A 21,675-nucleotide genomic window follows, 5' to 3' on the forward strand; every position below is an offset into this window, starting at 1 on the left:
TTCCAGAAAGCAAATTTAGTCATCATTGTCACAAATCAACATAAAAAAAACAACTGCATATTTAGTGACAAAATTTATTACTGATATATTAAATCCTGATTTTGCAGTAGAGTTGTTTTGAGAGAAATAAAGAATGAATGAAAGAGATAGAGAGAAGCAAGATTTGGAGAATCATTTGTTGCTTTGAGTCATTTGAAATTGATTTCACCATGAAAACAAGTAGATTGGTGTGAATCTAGAGCATTTGATGTCACCAGAAAAATAATAGATAACGAGGATGATGGATATGGAGAATAGTGACAGCGATGATGGTGGAGTGTAGATCGAAGATAATTGAGTATAGATTGGTGATGGTGGACGTGATTGGTAAACAATGGTGGTGGATCAGAGATGATGGAGTGTAGATTAGTGATATTGGAGATGGTTGGTGAACGAATGGTGGTAGTTGACGGAGGTGGTCGGTGGAGAGTAGATGACCATGGCAATGGTGGTGGTGTGGCGACGATGGCAAAGAGACGGTGGTTTTTTGGAACTCTTTAGAGAAATGGTATAGAGAGAAAGAGATGAGCAAGAATAGAGAGAGATGATGAAGAAGATAAGTTTTCTAGAAAAATGATAGAGAGAGAGATAAATGAGGAAGAAGAAGAGTTTTGAAAACATGATCAAGAGAGAGAAGATGAAGATGAGAAAATTAATGAGTAATAATTTAATGAGGATATTATAGACAATTAAGAACTTAACAGCGCATTTAAAAAGTTTACTAGACGTATGCTGTATTTGATTGGAGGATTTGAGAAGAAATTTAAAAATAAAAATAAAAAAAATAAGTGAAATGTAAATAAAATATACTTACATTCACTTAATTTCATATATTTTTCTTCTTTTTAAATTTATTTCCGAATTTCTCAACCGAACACAAACTCAAAGATATTTAAGTCGCCAAAACAAGACTGCACACTAATAAACCCAACATTTTGAAAAGCAAATTGGGCAGAAAAAGGCAGCTGGGCTTAAGTTTGGGGAGGAAGTTGGATATTGTTTTGGCGGGCCGGTCCTTATGCTATAAAATGGAACTAAACCCGCATAACATGGTCGCATTAAAACCCTGAACTGGAAGGTGGAAATGACCGGGTTCCGGCCCATCCACGATGAGAGAATTAACGAAACAGAGAGAGACGAGAAGCACTGGCGCACAAACGGGGTGGGGGGTCGCCCTAGTCCAGTCCACTCCCCAACTTCGACCTCTGCTCTGCCTCAGCCTCAGCCTCCCACACACTACAGGACTGCAATTTCCTGGTTTAGTACCAGACCAAGGAGGAGTACAAGTACATCACCATCACCATCACCATCACCATCACCAAATGGTGAACAAGGCATGGAGGATAATCCCTCGCCCACTCCTCGAGACTATCCTCAACAACCACGCCCAGCACCACCGCGTCCCTCAACCCCTCATCCTCCACGGCCCCCGCGGCGTCGGCAAAACCACCCTCATCCTCGACCGTAACCCCTCTCTCTCCCCCTCTCTCTCTCCACCCCCCCCCCCCCTCTCTCTATATGTATATATATGTTACTGTGTGTTTGTTTTCTTTGTCCAGGTCTGCTTGACAAGTGGAACACAGGCCCTCATATTACAGGCTATGTAGACTTCGCTCAATCCATCGAAGATCACCATCCTCACCATGGCAATTCATTCCCTTGGACTTCCTGGTCCAATTGTCCTCCTCCAGCTCTCCCTACCCTTCGTACCCAACTCGAGCACTGTCTCGAATCCATGGCCCAAAAGGCTGTTCAACTCGGCACCATTAGCTCTCACCAAATCTTCACTACCCTCAACAAATGGCACGGCCTCAACACCGCGCTTCGTCGCGTACTTCAATCGAATGCCTTGTCCAGGTCGACCTCCAAGACTGCTGTGTCTGAGAAGGCTTCGAGTTTGGTGCTTTGGAGTCGGGCTCTATTCGCGCTATCTGCTCGATCAAATGTCAAAGAGATTGATGGGGTTCTTGGGTTGAGCGACAAGGGGAAGAGTGTCAGTGTTGAAGAAGCTTCGTATTTTAGGGAAGCGATTGTCGCGTTGAAATTGGCCAAGGAGGTTATTAGGATTCAGCAAGGGTGGAGGGCCAATGCTGTTAAGGACTTGAATCGTGTTGGTGGGTTTTCGAGGAGTTTGGCCAATTCTGCGACTGATTGGCCGTGTTTATTGTTGGAATTGTTGTCTTCAGCTGCTGAGACTGATTACTTTCAGGTAAATTACCACAAATTGTTCAAATAAGAGTGATGTCTGATATTTGCAACTGAACCCAGAAGCTTAATTGGGTACTGATGGAAAACAATAGTAGCATATGTATGGTGCATTCATGTGATCTTGGTTAGTATTTGGAGTTCTTTCCAGTTTTGTGGTTGATGGATGTTTTGTATATAACATTGAACAGCCGAAGCTGGTGATAAACAATATTGAAGTTCTAAAGCATGCAGTTTTAACAGATGATTCAACGGTCTCTGGCTCATTGTATCATGACTGTTTAATATGGAGAATAATAGCTTTGGGTGCCAATGAGAGGTGTTTGCCTATCATTCTTGTGACATCAGATGGGTAATTTCCGTATGTACTTAATTAATGCTTCGTGTTTTTTTTTTCTGTCTTTACAATTGTTATCGACACAATGCCTTTTCCTTTGAACAAAGTAATTTTACTAGTCATTCTATGGTTGACTCCATTGAATGTGATATCATGAATACATTCTAAAGCCGAATCATTTGGTTTTTCATTGTAATTTTTGTTGTGCATAAATGTCTAAAATTTGTTTCACTCAAACCGGCAACAGTTTTGTGCAGTACTTATAATTTGCACGTGTTTTTGGTAACACTTTCCTTTTCAGCATGTTGCTTCTTAATATTGGCACTATGTAATTAGACCTAGTTATTCTAATACTTCATGTGATGCTAAATTTCACTTCTACTAAGTTGTTTACTTGTGTGGATACTTGTATTGCTATGCATATAGTCTTTTATGGTAATATGATGGTACAAGGATTCACTATTCCTCTAAATTTATATTGCTAGCAGCGTAGAAATCTATTTATACTTCATGATCTTCATATCATCTACTTCACATGTTAGAAGTGTTGACACACACATTTTATGGTCCCAATGAGTTGGATTGGATATGTGGTGAGTGATTTTAGAAATAAAATCCGTTTTATTTGAAGGATCACTGATTGTACCATTTTATGATTGAAGATATTAATTTTAAAACCAATTTAGTAATCAGTTTTATAGATAGATCAAACAAGAAATCAAGTACACAGGAGAAGTGATTTATAGTGGAGAAACCCTTCCAACCTAGAATGCTCTTTACTAGTTTAAGTAAATCAAGTATAAGTTTAAGAACCATAACAAAATTTTTCTTACTCAAACCCATAGCAGATAGTCCAATCTTCCAATCTGTCCAATCTCCTTGAACTCTTCCAACTTGCTTCTCCACTAGCACGCGACGATATCACAATCACAATCAAGCTTCAAGCCTCCAGATCCATAGACGTGCTCTGTCTACCCTCTAGCAATGATTGTGTGTACTTTCTATGATTGTGTTCTTGAAGGTCCTCACCTAAGCTCACATTCACAATGATATAGAGACTTATGCGACGAACTCTAATTTTTGACATCCCTTAAACTGATTGGTTGCCAAATTTATGAAGCACATTGAATAACCTTTGAAAGATTTTGTAGTTATTGTTTACTTATTTTCTCAAGCACTTATTCACGGCATGTTAGAAGCATCTTGAATTCTCATTTAGTATTTGTGAACCACCATTGTGATCATGCATAAATATTCAACCTTTTAATCTATTTTATTTTCAAGCATACCCTCTTGGCTTGACTGTAGTATCTTTTAAAATTTTCTTAACTAGTATTCAAATTTTTTTCTTAATTAGCTTTTGAAATGAAACTTATTGATATCTGGCAGCTACTATTCATACCGAGCTTTTATGGATTTTGGGTTTCCGGACATATTCATATCTCGAGAGGTAACTCATACTGAACGTTTGATTTTTTACGTGTGTGTGTGAACATGTGTGGTGGCTTATTTCTTTTCTGATTATAAATCTTGGAAGGATAGAGCAGTTTGCCCTTCCTTGTTCTATAAAGTTATAGTTAAACATTCAGGAATGCCAATCGACTTTGAATTATGCATCCAGTGATGATTGGTCATTCATTGTATACTCCTTGATGGTGAATGAAATGTCTTGTTTGCCTGCCTTTTCTACCCTTGATGTTCTTATTTTGTGAGAAATGCTAGAGACCCACAATTGAGATCCCCAAATTCACCCACAATGGTGTGGCAAGTGTGTTGGGCCCTACATAGTTTGAGTGTATGACAAATCAAAAGTTGACACCTAACATGCCACATCATTGTGGTCAAATTGGGGAAGCTTTATTAGAGGACTCAAACAAATCCCCTTATTTTGTAGCAGGTTCTTGTATTGGGTGAATTCATGTGCCTGATTGGCTTTTCTCCTTTGACCCAGATGTACTACTTTCTGGTTTTTGTGCCTGCCCATGAGTACACATAATGCACTTGTTGGATTTTGTTATTTGGTGGGGTTGGTGTGGGTGTGTGGGACTTGATGGGTGTTGTTCCTTGATCGGATAAGTAGAATATTTAGATAATCCAGGTGTATCTTGTTTTTCACCACTTGCAGACCTTTGGATGGACTCCGCAAGAAGCTAAAATGCATATGGTTGCTGATTACTACAGTCAATCTGAGGTGAGCTCATATGAAGACTAAATCATGCATTTCTTTCCCATTAGCTTTATTTTTAATGAATTCTTTGCATTCATAAGATTGATATTGATCTCTGCAAATAATTCAGTATGTTTGTTGAATCTGTAGTGGAATGTGGTTGTTGAGGTGCTAGGGCCAAGCCCACGACATCTTTTTGAGCTTTATGCACTCAAACAAAGCAATTTTTACCAGAAGTAAGTATTTAGATGCTTAGTTTGACTCAATTTCGATATTTTATATAGTTTAACAAATGATCTTGATTTTTTTTTCTTCCTTTACCTGTCATGTGAAATGAGTCCTCTTCCAATGAAACACATTCTTTTTGTTTGATGTGTGATTCTTTATCTTTTTCAATTGGATTGCATGCATGCCACTTCATACATCTCATGGTTTGAGACTTTTTTGTATAACTCCCTTAATAACTTCCAAAGCTTCATATTGAGTTTTAGTTTTCATAAATATAGATTTTTTGCATTCTTTTGTCACAACAACTGTTAGTAAATACTCAGTTGGAATTTCTTTTAATGGGAATCTTTTGATCTTGATTGGCTTGTAATTCTAATGGTCTGAGAAAAGCTTTATTGAGATTCACTGAATGATTGGAACTTGTAATTTGGCTTATAAAATTTATACAGTGCTTGATTTGCTATTTAAATGATCTTTTCTTTATGTAAGTTTTTGTTTGAGTATCATTTAAGTTAACCTAGAAATTTGGAACTGAAACCAGACACAGTTGATATTAATGGTTGATATGTCTACTTCATTGAAAAAAAATGTTTCACTAAGTTCAACATAGTCATCTTGTCTTGCTTCATTATGAGAGAATTGTAAGTTTTCTATATATTCAATTGTCTTCGTAGTACAAGAATACATTGGTTTATATAACAATCTAACTCTAGAATGCAAAAGGAAATACGATTTATTTCAATCCCTAATATATATAAAATATATATACTACCATATATACATAAAATTCCTAATATATTCTCACACCTCCGCTCAAACTCAAGGTGTTTAGCAGAAAATACTGAGAGTTTGCCAAGAAGAAACTGAAACGAGCAGTGGTGTGAGTCTTGGTAAAGAAGTCAGTAAATTGCAGAGCCGAAGAGACGAAAGAAAGGGAAATAGAGCCAGATTGCAGATGCTGATAAGCAAAGCGACAATCAATCTCAATATGCTTCGTTCGCTCATGGAAGACAGTGTTATGGGCAATCTGAATAGCACTGTAGTTGTCCCAAGAGAGAGAGGTCGGAGAAGATTGAAGGACACCCAAATTACAGAGAAGATAACGAAGCCAAACAATCTCAGTAGTAGCATGAGCCATAGCACAGTACTTAGCTTCAGCAGGAGAGCGAGCAACAACAGTTTATTTTTTGCTTTTCCAAGAGATCAAGGAATCACCAAGAAATATACAGAAACCAGACGTAGACTTGTGATTAGTAACATTATCAGCCTAATCAGAATATGCATAGGCTACCAAATCCAGAGAGGAAGTAGAGGACAATAGTAAACCCTGAAATACAGTACCTCGGAGATAGCGAAGAATCCGAACCAATGTAGTCCAATGTGTGGAGTGAGGAGTAGCAACAAACTGGCTAACCACATGAACAACATAGGCAAGATCGGAATGAGTAACCGTCAGATAAACTAAACAACCCACAAGATCGCAATATAAAGTGGGATCATCTAAAGGGATGCCATCAGTAGAGTTGAGCTTCACATTAAGCTCAATAGGTGTATCAGAAACCTTAGTATCCGTAAGACCAGCACGGTGAATGACTTCATTAGCATATGCAGCCTGAGACAGAAAATAGCCCTTTGGAGAAGAAACAATCTTAATACCAAGAAAATACCGCAATGGACCCAGATATTTAATTTCGAAGCTGCGGAAGAGATGCTGCTTGACCTCAGAGATAGCAGAAGAGTTAGAGCCAGTGATGATTATATTATCCACATAGAGTAAGAGAGCAACAAAACCAGCCGAGGTACGTCCCAGAAACAAAGCAGAGACGGAAGCAGAAGGATGAAACTCAAGCTCAGTAACAGCAGTCTGAAAGCGATCATACCAAGCACGAGGAGATTGCTTCAAAGCATACAAAGCACGCCGAAGACGACAAACCTGTCCAGAGGAATGGTGAAGGTCAGGGGGAGGACGCATGCAAACCTCCTCAGCGAGATGACCATTAAGAAAAGGATTCTTAACATCCATTTAATAAAGAGGCCAATGGCGAACAGCTACAACTGATATCAAAGTATGGACAATAGTTATCTTGGCAACAGGGGCAAAGGTCTCCTCATAATTAATACCATACTCTTGTGAAAAACCCTTGGCAACCGGACGAGCCTTGTAGCGCTCAAGAGAACCATCGGAATGAGTCATGACTTTGTAGATCCATTTGCAACCAATCAGATTCTTACTAGTAGGCAAAAGAACCAACTCCCAAGTACTAATTTTCTGTAAAGCAGACAACTCATCCTCCATAGCTCGAACCTAGTTAGGATCCTGACAGCCCTCCTTGTAAGACTGAGGTTTTGAAAAGAAATGAATAGCAGACAAAAAAGTACGATAGGAAGCAGAAAAGCATGTATTAGACCAACTTAACCTATTTAGAGGACGATGTACTCGAGTAGGATAGTGTGTTCAACAGGATCAGAGTCTTCAGAAGCAGAAGAAGAAGCAGTCGGGGTAGAGGCAACTGGTGGAGGGGGAGCCTGACGATAAGAATAGACTAACAATGGAGGCGGAGAAGAAGCCAAAGGAGGAGAGGAAACCAGAGGTGAAGCAGGAGGAGAAGTAGAAATAGCCTCAGGGGGGTTAGTGGAGAGGTACTCAACAAGAGTGGTGGAAGGTGGAGAAGAGGGAACAAGGTCATGGGGAACGGTAGGGATGTACTCATCAGGAGGAACTTCAGAATGAAATGGATCAATGTGAACCAAATCTTCTTTGAAAACTGGAGCAGTGATAGGAGGAAGCTAAAAGTAAGGTAGACGTTCAAGAAAAGAAACATGACGGGAAATAGGATCGTAACACCGATAGCCTTTCTGAGTAGGACTATAACTCAAAAAGACACAGAGGACAGACCGGACACTAAGTTTGGTCCTATCTTTGCGGGGAAGAACAAAGCAAGTAGAACCAAACACACAAAGGAGGGAGTAGTTAGGAATTTGGGAAAACAAAGTCTCATAAGGAGACCAACCAGAAAGAAGGGGAGTAGGCATACGATTGAGAAGAAAAGCAGTAGTAAGAATTGCCTCTCCCTAAAATAGAGTCGGAACTGAGGTAGCGAGAAGAAGAGACCTAGCTGTCTCAAGGAGATGACAGTGTTTACGCTCAGCTCGACCATTCTGGGCAGGTGTATCTGTACATGAAGTTTGGTGAATGGTACCTAAATTGGCCAAATATTCACATAACTCATTTTTAAAATATTCCCCACCCAAGTCAGATTGTAACACTTTAATTGTAAACCTAAACTGAGTAGTAATCATAGATTGAAAGGTACGATATATCTGATAGAAATCAGGCTTATGAGTCATAAGATAAATCCAAGTGTAACAAGTGTAGTCATCAACAAATGACACATGGTATGCAGAATCCCCTTTGGTGAGAACAGGAGAAGGACCCTAAACATCAGTATGAACTAAAGAAAACGGTGTATCAGAAATAGAAGTATGTTTACGAAACGGTAAGGTTGTCATTTTGACAAGTTTATACCTCCGACATTTAGTAAATTCACTAGGAGAAGCTTTACCCAAAATACTTGATTGAGCTAAAGACCGTAAGCAGTCAACAGACAAGTGCCTTAATCTAGAATGCTACAAGTAGAAGGATTGGATAGATAATCTAACTGAAAAGAGAAAAAAACAGTTGGAGAGGTTGTCATAGACAGATGCAAGCTCTTCACCACATAGAGGTCTCCAACTTTACAGCCAGTCCCAATCTACTGTTTGGACATCCGATCCTGCACAGAACAAATAGAAGAAGAAAAGATAACATCAAAACCAGAGGCATCAAGCTGACTGATAGATAATAAACTGACAGATAACTGACGAACATAAATGACAGATGGAATAGAGACAGCAGACATAGCAGACGGTAAGACAGACTCAACAGATATAACAGACATATCGGACCCATTAGCAGCATTAACAGCAATAGGAAAGAGATGAGGAGTACAATTTTGAAGGAAGGAGAGATGATGTGTCATATGATGAGAGACACCAGAGTCAAAAATTCAGACAGACAAAGAGATACTTGAAGGAGACCCAAACAAACTTGAATGAAGAGAGGAAACAACTGAGGTAGATGGGGAGGGTTAAAAGGTAGACAATATATGCTGAAGCTGAGCAATTGGAGCACTCAAGGAAGCCAAATCAGGATCAGGAACCGAAGCAGATGTAGTATAAGTGGCTGGAGTCTGAAAAGTACTCTGAAAAGGAGCACGGAATTGAGTCTAAGATTGTTGAAAAGACGAGGTAGATAGACGTCCTTTCTTGGGACAGTGATACTTCCAATGGCCTCGATGATGGCAAAAAGCACACTCATCTGATGCCAGTAGCCTCGTCTTGGGCTTTGCAAGAGACTGAAGCTGATGGGTATCCAACATCATAATGAACCAAAAATAGAAAACCAATTGGGTGAAGTATAATAAATAGAAAACTAATGGGTCAAACTATAATAACCCAAAACTAGCACTATATGGATCAAATGCAATAACAGAGATATGAGTGGTCACAAAATGTAATAAATCAAAAAAACCAGACTTTCTAAAAACTCAATAACTCAGAGAGTTTTTAGAAGTTAAGAACCAATAGCCAGAAGTCGCAACCAGAGAGGGAGAGATACCTATCGCCAATCACAAGCAGAGAAAGAGAAGAATTGAACCCACTTCGAAGCAACTAGCAAACCAGCGACGAACCACAGAGAGAGACGAATTGACCCAGAATTAGATGAGAACCAGGGAACTGTCCTTCGCAAGGAGAGAGGGCAGACCAGACCTTCACGCGAAGCATGAGACAGGCAGAGACAGACGGCCAAAGTCCTCTTTGACTTAGATGGGTTGCGATGATGGGTTTCGACTTGTACCTAGATGGGTTGCCACGAACAGATGAGTGGAGCAAGGGCAACACTGACGAATAGACGAATCACGATGGATAGATTAATCGAATCTTGACTAACCAGAGATGGATTACGGGATGGGTCAATTCCGACAACCCAGAGAACAATCTCAATTGAACCACTAAACACCCAAATCGTAATTCCGAACTAGAGGATGTCGTGACTGTTGTTTTAGGGTTTCAAAGACGGCTTTGATACCATGTAAGCTTTCTGTATATTCAATTGTCTTTGTAATACAAGAATACATTGGTTTATATAACAATCTAAACTTAGAACGAAAAAGGAAATACGACTTATTTCAATCCCTAATATATACAAAATATATATACTACCATATATACATAAAATTCCTAATATATTCTTACAAGAATGCAACAGGATAATTGGATGGATAAACTCCCCTTCTCCCTCTGCATAGTGTTTGAATAATATTATATGAAATTTAATCAGCTGTTCATATATTGCTCATTGTTCTTACAAGGTGTGCTATGAGCATATTATCGTGTTTTTTCTTAATTTTCTAGTGATGCTTGTACTTCATTATTCTGTATTGGTTGGGGTGGTCCTGTGAGGGATGTAGCCAATTAAGTCTCAGAGTTGCTCTTCCTTTTAGGTAATAGTCTCTGATTGATAAGTGATCTTTGAAACTGAGAACTCATTGCGTGACTATAGTTCAATGAAAAATGTAAAAAAGGCCTCCTATTTTTATTTTGTGGGAGATGTGTCTTGACTTTAATAACCACTAATCTACTCAGTAGGTGTTAAATGCAAGCATAAAAACTCAGTTCTAAACATATGTTCCTTCGTTTGTTCCTTCTCTCGCCAATCCATTTTATGGGATGTTTTTTGAAAGTGTTAATGGTTAAACTCTTAAACATTGCACCTTGGCAAATTTTCAATTGCCTGACAACATGTGTGGGATTCTTACAGGATTCCATTCTAAGAATATGAGAACCCTACTTATCATGTATTTACTAAATAATGGCTTACAATAGAATGAAAGTTTTTGCAACCACATAGTTACCAGTTAAGCTGTTAAATATTGATAAAACTTTATGCACATTATACAATTTAACCTTCTTTTTTGTTTCCCCTTTTGAGTTTTATTGTAGGGTCATGGACGACAAGGCTAGTACATTTGAAGACATTGTAGATGCATATTTAGCATTTCTACAAGTAAGTTTCCATAGCAAGTTTGAATTTAATTCCTTTCTGAAATTTCATTCTAGTATATTCTGATTTTGTACGAGGATATGAAGTTTGGATAACCATTTGACACAGACAGGGTGCAAGCTTTCTTTGATATTTATTGACTCTCATCTGATTTCTTACTTGCACCGGCTTTTGTTTCCTCAGTCAAACAATCTGTCACCACCTAAGTTTCTTCTTCATCAATAATAGATGACACAAGATAGGGTTTACCATTAGTCATCTCCAGCTTGCCTCTTGACTAATTTTGTCGTAGTTGTTTTATGGTTTTGCCTCGGTCAATATTCTCATTTTTAAAGACAAAATGGAAAAATAATTGTGTAAAAAGACTAATGGCGAGGTTGTTTTTAATGGCTGTTTTATACTGGAAAGTATGTCTTGATAACTTGTCAGGGCTTTGGGTTTGTTGAATGCTCTTAATTTGAACCTAATCAATGTGTCTATTAGATGTAAGTGGTAAACCAAGTAATAGATCTAGTTAGTTCCCATCAGGAGGCATAAGTGTGTAGACATTATTTTCTTATTTAATACATCAAGACTCAGTAGTATCAAGTCAAAATATTTTGTTCTATGAAGACAATAAAATATTGTTTTCTATGAAAAAATTTAATTGTGGAGGCAAATAATGTGATTGATTGGTTGGCAAATCTAGCGTACACTTCAAAGGTATATATGCAGTGATCGGAAGCATTTCCTCTTGGCTGTAGGGATTGCTATGGATGATCTTGCTGTGAAATCTTCTTGTTGGTCCTTAGAGGTTTAGTTTCCTTTCGATCCCCTCCACCGGAAAAACGAAAAAGAAAAAAAAAAGATAGTTAAAATAGAAGAATTCATCTATATAAACACTTAGGGTCTCTGTCAATTATAAATTACATATGAGATTGAGCCATTTGACTCAGTGACCCTATGCTAGCTTCCATTTTCCCATCCTAGTGCCAAACTCTGGTGTCTATTTAACCAACCAACTCAACTGATATTGGATTGGAATGCATGAATCTCTGTTTGTATCAAGTTGTAGCCCACAAAAGTATCACATGGAGCCTATTTTCTTGCCAAATATTTTATAACTAATTATATTCATTTCTAAGTCTAACAAGAAAATAATGGATATTAATTTTATCAAATTGTCTCCATACTTCAATACTTGCATCTGCATTGTTTGATTTTGCACCACTTGATTGTGTACTTCATGCATCCTCCCTTATTTTTTAGTCTCTAAATTATAGGTAACTGTGGTCAATCCTGCGATGGATAAAGCATTGTCACTCTTGCAAAGGTTTGCTAATGATGCACGGAATGGAAAAATTTCGAAAGATCGGTTACGCTTTGGTGCTCCTTGGAGACATCCTCCTCGTACAGACAACCCTGCGCTGTGCTTAGAATGGGCTAAGCTTCAACTAATGGATTTTATTCAGTCTCTGGTTAATGCAGAGTTTGGGGTATTTTTCCTTCTTAACATGTTTTTGCTTTGCTTGCTGCTGTGACATGCTATTCCAGCACTATGCTAGCAATAATAATATTGAATGAAATTTACTAAACGTTGTTTGTCTGTCTATTATCTGATCCATTTTATATGCTATGACTACGGTGTGTTTCCATTGACTTCTTCTGTTTAAAATTTTTAATGGTTATTACTACTTAATTTGTATATGCATAAATTTGACACCCCTACTCTTTTTTTTGCCCATGCTTTGTTATGAAAAGAGAAAATATATGCTGAACTATCATTCTAATGTTCCCCGTAAAAAAAAAAGGAAAACTCATTTTTGCTATTTCTGTTTTTTATGTTTTTGGAAATGAAAACAGTCAAAAGTTTGAAAATGCCAATTGTTTTATTTGTGTGAGAACAGGTTTAGAAAATTTAGGGGGAAAAAAAAACTTGTAAGCGTTCCCTAAAAAACTGTGGTGTTTTCCGAAAATTTTCCAGTAAGCAATTTTCAAAAACAATTTTCGTTTTACAACCCAGTTTTCCGCTTTTTCTCTTTGCAAGAACAGAAAATTGAAAACAAAAATGATACTTAATGTGCCCAATCTTCATCTGTGATTCAGTCTTCTAAATAAAAATTCATGTCATTAGCAATAGCAACCCTATATGGATAGTTGTTGGTATGCCTTTATTAATTTATTTGTTATCCAGTCTGTAGGTGATCCACTCTTCGACATTAGATTGTCGTTTTTTCACTTATTTTAGTAACTTTTTGGCTTTTTATGAAAAGATGTGTAGAAAAGTAGAGAGAGTGATATGACAACTTGTAATGACTTTTTGATTTTTTGGCTAAAACTGAAAGTTGCCAAACGAGGCCTTAATGGAGTAAAATCTTGTGGTTGGAGGATGCACCACCTTGTATAGTGTATATGCTGCTATACAATGCTTAGTATCGTTCTTTCTGTTGAATCGTTTTTCAATATAAAGTTGTGAGCATTTTTCTACTTACCTTGGTGCAGGTTAATTATTTAGCTGATTGTAGCCTTGAAATCCTAGATGATCCATCTGCTATTGCATTGTTAGAGGTATTTCCATTTTTTATGTTACGACGTGTTTCTGCTATCTGGGACTGCTTTCAATTTTGTGCTGTTTTTCATTATTTTTTTCTCACTCCATATTACCAGAATATTGGGTGAACTCTGGCAATATGATGATTGAGTTTTCTACAATATCAGATGTCTCAAATTGCTGGCCAAACTTTATTGTACAGACCTTGCTATTAGAAGTTGTAGGATAATATGGGAAATGTATAGTTTTTATGGAGAATTACTAATTTTTGATAAATTGCCGAGTTATCCATACTGTAATTGAACTGTTTTTAATTTTAGCTGCTATTTTGCCGAGTTCAAGTTTCTCCAAATGGATAGAAGATAACAAATTGTGACTGCTCTTTTTCTCTTACTACCCTTCCTAGGTTGGTTTACTTTATGCCCAACGTGATCCGTCCTTCCTTCGCCCCGTTTCTCAGGGTATTCAAAGATGTCTTGTGAGATGGTAAGATATCTTCACATGTACAAACTACTTAATAATTACTGTACAGCGCCATATGCTTACATATGCTGATGTGCTGCAGGCTTGTCAAGGAGCGGATGCAAATGCGCTTTCCGAACTCACTCCAGTATTTGTGGCAACGAATTATACGGGGCCGTAGCTATCGTCACTTGATGTTACAAGTAGGCTATGATAAATAAAACAATTGGTATGTACACGCCTACACGGTATGATTAATTGATTTGGTTTTACTTATTGTATATTTGTGACCATAAAGAATTTTTGATACACTATTGTGACTACTACTCAAGGGAGATCTTCATGTGCTCAGAAATTAGGTAGAAGCTAATAGGGGTGAGCAGCGGATATACCGATCCGCCAAAACGGACCGGACCGAACCGGACCGAACCGCCGCATTTTGGACGGATGCGTGATGACGAGCGGACGGTTACGGATTGATTTTCTCCAATCCGCCAATTTGGCAGACAGATGGCGGATTTGAGATTCCTTTGGCCGCAACCGAACCGCCAAACCGCGAGCACCCTAATAATTTATAAGACCTTATGTTTTCAATTTATTTAAATATTTTGTTTGTGTTTTTAATTGAAAAAGAGTTTAAATATTCTGTTGAAAAAAAGTTTTCAATTTGAATATATTTTTTGAATTGAAAAAAATAAACGTATTATTTATCTATATTTTTTGGTTTTTAAATTTAACTCTAAAAATAATAAATAGAAAATATGATATATGATGGTTGATTTTTGTTTTCAAAAGCATATATAGATGTAATAATACAAAGACATACAATCTCTACTACTGCCCTATTCATGGTTTTGGTGGTTTGAATTGTTATTATATTTTAAGAACCACAATTGTAATACTTTATGTGGATGAATCATGCTGTAATTGTAATATGTGGATGAGCCATGCAGTGATTGTGATATTTTAAAGTTTCAAACTTTCTTTTTTTAGATGAGATATACAGTGATTATAATAATTTTTTAAGTCATTGACTGTAATACTTTCTTTTTTTCTTTTTTTTTGAGGAAGTGCACAAGTTGAATTATGTTGAAAATTTATAAAATCTTAAACCGCCAAACTGATTCGCATCCATCCGCGAAACCGTCAATCCGCTCAATCCACATCCACTGGATTGGCGGACGGGTGCGGATTGATTTTCTCTAATCCGCCAATCTGGCGGACGGATGGCGGATTGGAGGTTTCGTAGCTGCAACCGACCCGCGCCCACCCCTAGAAGCTAAGAATATTACGAATTAGTTTCAAACTTGTGGAGGAGTTCCTCCTACCTTTGAGGGGCACATGCGATAATTGTCAACAAACTTGAATTGTTTTGTTGTAGATTTATTGCACTTTAATTTAGAAGCAGATATGCAGAGTAATAAGGGTCTGTTGTTCGAAGGATGGGCTTTAGTTGTATAGTCTGCAATGAAAGTGATCTGCATCCTTTCATTTATTTACCCAAATTGATTATTTAACTACTTATCAACAAAAAAAGAAAAGAAAAAAGAAGCTACTACTGTATTTGGGTTGTTACTGTAACTTTACTCTGATCAGCCACGATAGGCTTTTTTTACTTGATTTTATAGACAAAATCATAAAAAGATGTGTTTTACTTGTCAGGTTACTCAGGCAAAGCTATTTTTTTCCATTGATGCAGACCTCTCTTCCAGCATCACATAAAACTGTAAGTAATTTGTCTAAGATATTCATGTACTGGCCTAATGTGCAGTAGTTCCATGTTTTTTTTAAAAGACTATTTGGATATTGGATTTGTGAAGAAAAAAGGGAAGGCAACAGTGACAAATTTAGCTTCCATTTCATTGACTTTTTGTTCTCTTTTCTTTTCCATATACAAATCCCTCAAATCTATGATCCAAACACATCATTCGGAAATTTGGTTTATTCCTCTATTTACTAATGATATGTGGGCAGTAATAATAGCATATTGTTGGTGTTCTTCCATAGTTTTACAAACATATATTTATAGGATGTTCAAAAAAAAAAATTTATGGTTGCATCTTAAATTTCCATGCACTTCCGTGTTCCTATTGGGAGTTCTCTATAATTGCTTACTTTCCCTCTCAGCAGATTTGTTGAGCGGATGTTGGAAGAAAATCTGCAAACCCAATTCTTAGATTGGAATATTGTAAGATTGTACTTTACTCATGTCCAGATTTTCCCTTACACTATGATAGCTAATGGTGATTAATAATATTTTTCCCCAAAAAAAAGCTATAGGTTCCTATACAAAAGTGCTCTCACTAGTAAAGTTTGGAAGTTAGACTTTTACTTGATAGGAATTTGTTTCTCTATTTGCAGTTTTTAATACTTTTGACCTCCGCTTGGCTTGGTTTGATTTGCTCCATGAAATGACAACTCGGAGCACAAGCTTAATATCCGTCGTTTAGGTAGGTCGTGCGGAACCAAATTTTTAGTTCCAGAGTTTCCAGACTGGTTTTTCTGCCATTTGGTATTCCAGACAACTTCTGGTGAGGTAATATATTTTTGTACCACAATCAACATGCATATCATTTGAGGACCTTCATGTAGAGTTTTTGCTTTATACACAGTTTCGATAGATAAATAAGAATGTGGAAAAGGAAGATATCAATCTTGGTTTCACCCGTAAAGACTGCCGAAATTCTTTATTGTGGCATAGAGATAGATTGGATCATAAGCTAACATCTTGTACTAGGATGGGTTATGATTTTTCTGTTATTCTTTGCTGTATTGTTACTGAAAAAGAAAAAAATGTTATGTACTTTGCTGTATCATTTTGTTTTACTTTTTCTTAGGTGATTTTGATTTGGTCAAAACTTCTCTGCGTTTTTTATTTATACATCACTTTCTAGAGTGGATTTCGCTTAGATATGCGTCAAATGCAAGCCACAATATATATTTTTGTTTTCTTGACAAATTTAAGATAGACGGACTAGGTAATGTAGAAAAATTGACTGGTCTCAATTTGTTTTCGTTCATTTGTTTCGTTTGTGTTTGTTTTTGTTTTTGTTTTTGTGTTTGTTTTTCAATAGATCCCTGGTCCCCCCCCATAGTCGTGATAGACGGGGGGAGGGCTTCACCCTAATTGAGCATTTTTTGGCACAATCCACCATGTTCGTGTGTTTATGCGAAGTTCATTGAAATGAGAAGAGAATACACCATTATACTGTGTTTGGTTGAGGGATTTGGGAAAAGATTTAGAATAGAAAATGAAAAAATTGTGTGAAACTATATAAAATGTAAATATATTTTATTTACATTTTACATAATTTTTTTTTTCTTTTCAAATTTCTTTCCAAATTTTCTAACCGAACACAGCGTTCGGGTTGCGTATGAAAATGAAATTCAATGTTTTTCACATGCAATTAAAGCCAAGAGAGGACATTATTTGGTATTCACACTTCTATTTGTGTTTTTGCTTCTTTTATTTATTTATTTCAAGAATATTTAGCTTTGCTAGGTGTATTTGGCCCCAAACGATCAATTTATTGATCTTAAGCAAATTATTTTTTTTACCTAGAAAGAAAATTTCTTGAATCTACAAAAAAATTACATTCAAGTTCAAATTATCTTTTTAAAATCAGGGTTTTGCATAGGGTTTTAAATTTGATTTCTTTTTAATTTTTTGTATATTTTTTTTAAAATTTAGCCAAATATTGAGCAATTCAAAGTGCCAAGAAGATATTCTTGTCAACAAAAGTTGGTACCCCCTAAAAAAAGTTTTTCCACAAACTTTGAAACTATGATGGTCAATAACTTGGACCACAAATCATTGTAATTCAATAATAGTGCAATTACCATCATTAGTAAATGACTCAAGAAAATTCAATTGATTAAAAAGCTGAAAAATTCTAAATGACAACTGTTGTTAAACCAGAATATTCTAGTGTCATGATTGAAAATTTTGATCTTAATAATGAAGTCATGTAAATGTAGAAAATATGATAAATTATGATTGGTTGGTAGTCAATTTTGGAATTAATAATAAAAAATGGACAAGAAAGTAAGAGCACGAGGAGAAATTATTAACCCTAAGAAAATTTACTAATAAAATTTAAAATTTAATATTAATTTTTTTCAACACAAAAGGTAGTTGGGGAGCATTTCAACCCCCTCTAGAAATAACTTATATCAAGAATATTATCTATGATCATTCTTCTCATAAACTTCAAAAATGGGATTTTTTTTTTTGGAGCTTTGGGTTGATATAATCTGGATTTAATATAAGGAGCTAGATCTAATCTCATCACATTAAGATACCAAATATTCTCTCATTTGTTGTCCCGCAACCTTCACCAAAGATGTATGAACTTGTTTTGGATAGTTAGAAATTACAGCACTGCTAGGGACCCCATCACCCCCACCTCCACGTGGGGGGCAGCAAGTGGAAGACAAAAAAAAAATATGGACCAATCAAAAAATAGTAGAGATGGTGGGGGTGTAAGGTATTTTTTTTAGAAATTAACACACCCAATCCAAATAAAAAAAAAAATGATATACAAATAAAAATCAATTAAGAATCTAAATACCCTAAGCAAGAACTCAAAGATTTATCTCAGAATAGGACTACATTCACCCAATAGCATTTTCACACTGATTTGTTGAAGAGGAGGTTGAAGTTCAACAAGGGTAGAAGATTCCCTAAATTGTCACCATCACCCAAGGCTATTGAATTATGTGATTTTTTTTTTTTTTATAACTCGATATTCAGTTTATTAGATCGATTATTCCGAAAATTAATTTTACTGTTCATTTGCGGGTTCCAATTATGTGTGTATTAGCGAGTTCCAATTATGCGTGTATTAGCGATCAAACCAAACAAGTTCGTATAATCTAGAAATCCTTTCATCCATTACCAATTTTGGATTGAATGTGTCTGGACAAACTAACAATTCCTTACAAATATTGACTTCGATCGTTTGTTTTTGCATTTCATGAAATCTAGAATGATCTATCAAAGATATCATCGTAATTGATTAAATTGAATTTTAGCCATGGGACTAACATAGAGGGGTGACCTTTATGTAGAGGTGACTGTAAATTTTTTTTTAGGGTGTTCTAATAATTTTTTTCAGACATTCAAAATTTTATTTATTTTTAGACTTTTCAAATCACACACAAATAAACAAATAAAATAAAATTTTAATATATTGATATCAATGTTTCAAAAAATAAAATTTAGATACAAAAATTTACACATATATTTTGTTTTTATTACTAGCATGATAGTTTTTTTTTTTTTTTTTGTTGAAGAAAGCTCATGTAATTCAAATTGAGATGAGCTATAAAATTGTTCATCAACATTGACATTTAAGTGATACATTTGTTGAGAATTGCAAATTCACACAATTTTATCAAAGGGGTACTTTGCCCAGACTGAGGAAGCAAACCTCTAAAATACGTTGTGTGTTCACTTTACAAACCATATATATTGAATAAAGGGTTATTGGTTGGGTTGGATGTTCAAGGAAATAGGCTGGGTAGATATTCAGGAAGGTGGGGTAGGGTAAGGGTATTTAACGGATATTTTGATATGTTCAAATTGATTGACCCAAATCGATTCGTTGCATTTTGGACAGATGCGTGACAACAGGTAGATGGTTGTGGATTAATTTTTTTCAATCCGTCTAATTTTGGACGGATAACGGATTTGAGATTCTTTTCGCCGCATCCGAACCGCCAAACCGTGAGCACCCCTAATAATTTGTAAGACTTTGTGTTTTCAATTTGTTTAGATATTCTGTTTGTGTTTTCAATTGAAAAGAGTTTAGATATTCTATTGTGTTTTCAATTTGAAAATCATTTTATCAAATGGTAAGTGTTGATATTTGATATTTTTGTGCGAAAAATATAAGGCTTAATTTTGTCATTTAAAAAAAAAAATCATATTAAATAGTTTTTGAATAAAAAAGTACTAATGAAATAGTTTTAATAATGCATGATTTTCTTATATGTATTTATTATTGGTATTTACTTGATAATCTTTTGATAATGTTGAGTTGGATTGTTATCCAAAAAAAAAATATTTGAAAAATTGTTGTATTATGTTCAAAATTTATAAAAGTTTAAATCGCCAAACTGATTCGCATCCATCTGCCAATCCGTCAATCCGCATCCGCTAATCCAACGGACAGATGTGGATTGATTTATTCCAATCTGCCAATCCGGTGGACAGATGATGAATTGGAGGTTCTCTGACTGCAATCGAACCGTGAACACCTCTAGGTTAGAGTGTTCAACATAAAATTTTGAGTTGAATTACATATGTGTATCAAATAAAACAAAAAATTTCAACTAAACACTCTTTGGACTGTAGAGTCGCCTTTGGACTTCTGAAGTTAGACTTTAAGGAGTCGAAACCCTAGAGGTCACCCTTATGCATAGCAGTGTTACTCAACTATGCAACGGTAAGTCGCGGACTTGCACAAAATTAGTAATTTGAATTTACGCTATTGACATTGGATACGGTTCGCCTAGGCCTAAAAAGTTTGTCCTACCAATTTTATTTGTTGTCGCCTGAGTAACTCACGTCGAAAAGACTTAAACCTAGTACCTCAAGGTTAATTGAATTTTAGCCACCAATTTTAGAGTCCACATATATAGATAGATAGATAGGTTGAAACAACACATATCATTAATGCAGCTGAGGGTCCCCGGCGGCTTGATAGACGGGGTAGGGTTCACTACATTGAACATGCCAATCCCCACCCAAAAAAAAAACAAAAAAAAAAAAGAAGCTGGAGAAAAGGGCAAAAAAAATGAAAAAAAAAAAAAAATTATTTAGCAATTTTTGTTCAAATTATTAAATCCAAAAATATAAATCCATCTTGTCCATGTGTTTACTTTGGTACAACTAATGATTTTCATAATCATGATAATCCAGCTTGTTTGGTTTTGATTTTAAGAAAATTTTATTATTTTTTTAAATTTTTCGTATTTTAATGTTTTCAATGAATTTTTTTAATATTTTAAGTAATTTTTTTTAAATTTTTTTTTTAAACACACCTAACATAAATACACTTAAAAAAAATATAATATTTGTGAAAAAAATCTTTAAAAAATGCACTAAATACCAAAAAATACAAAAAAAAAAAAAAAAAAATTCAATATATTTTTCGTATTTTTGTGTATTTATTAATTGATTAATATATTTTTTCACAAATATTTTACTATTTAGATACATCTAAGTAAGGTGCATCTAAAAAAGTAAAAAAAATTGCTTAAAATTTTAAAAATATTAACTAAAAACCAAAAGACATGAAAAAATAAAAAAACTCAATTTTTAAAAAATTAAATTCCAAAAACTGAAACTAAAGACATATTTTTCACATTATCATACGAGAACTTAATGCCAAGCAAAAGATGTTTTTCATTATTACACTGCTTACAAAACAAACACAAAGATAAATAAAAATAGAAAAGATATATATATATATATATATATATATAATTAGTCTGTGATTTACTATTTGTTTGGAATGTTCTAAATAAGAGTACTTTTTGACTTTTTATGAAATATTGGTTGGGTTTGAGGTAATGTGGTAGAGAAGTGATATGACTTA

At 35.5% G+C, this 21,675-nt stretch overlaps 1 protein-coding gene across 8 annotated transcripts; it reads left to right on the forward strand.

Moving 5' to 3' along the window:
* The first annotated feature begins 1,131 nt into the window (after positions 1–1,131).
* On the forward strand, positions 1,132–16,884 carry LOC114317276 (uncharacterized). 8 transcript variants are annotated; one of them, XM_082883957.1, is made up of 14 exons: positions 1,132–1,503; positions 1,599–2,248; positions 2,436–2,596; positions 3,971–4,031; positions 4,707–4,772; positions 4,899–4,984; positions 11,019–11,082; positions 12,342–12,554; positions 13,561–13,626; positions 14,016–14,095; positions 14,175–14,300; positions 15,734–15,797; positions 16,202–16,259; positions 16,433–16,884. In XM_082883957.1, exons 1-11 carry the CDS (start codon positions 1,149–1,151, stop codon positions 14,290–14,292), a joined length of 1,920 nt encoding a protein of 639 aa, XP_082740083.1. In that variant the 5' UTR covers positions 1,132–1,148; the 3' UTR covers positions 14,293–14,300; positions 15,734–15,797; positions 16,202–16,259; positions 16,433–16,884. The 8 variants fall into 8 exon arrangements, with proteins under 8 accessions (XP_082740083.1, XP_082740081.1, XP_082740082.1 ...); XM_082883955.1 differs by having other exon boundaries at positions 1,135–1,503; positions 16,202–16,314; XM_082883961.1 differs by having other exon boundaries at positions 1,136–1,503; positions 14,424–15,797.
* Positions 16,885–21,675: the final 4,791 nt, after the last annotated feature.

The sequence above is a fragment of the Camellia sinensis genome, chromosome 8 (genome assembly GCF_055761805.1).
Source record: "Camellia sinensis isolate YWXY chromosome 8, ASM5576180v1, whole genome shotgun sequence".
NCBI lineage: Eukaryota > Viridiplantae > Streptophyta > Magnoliopsida > Ericales > Theaceae > Camellia > Camellia sinensis.

What these genes read in the sequence shown, in the direction of transcription:
- LOC114317276 (XM_082883957.1), top strand. Translation starts at nt 1,149, where the DNA reads ATGAGAGAATTAACGAAACAGAGAGAGACGAGAAGCACTGGCGCACAA. An exon ending in CTGAGACTGATTACTTTCAG is followed by an intron (nt 2,249 to 2,435) that starts GTAAATTACCAC and finishes AACATTGAACAG; the next exon opens with CCGAAGCTGGTGATAAACAA. An exon ending in ATTACTACAGTCAATCTGAG is followed by an intron (nt 4,773 to 4,898) that starts GTGAGCTCATAT and finishes TTGAATCTGTAG; the next exon opens with TGGAATGTGGTTGTTGAGGT.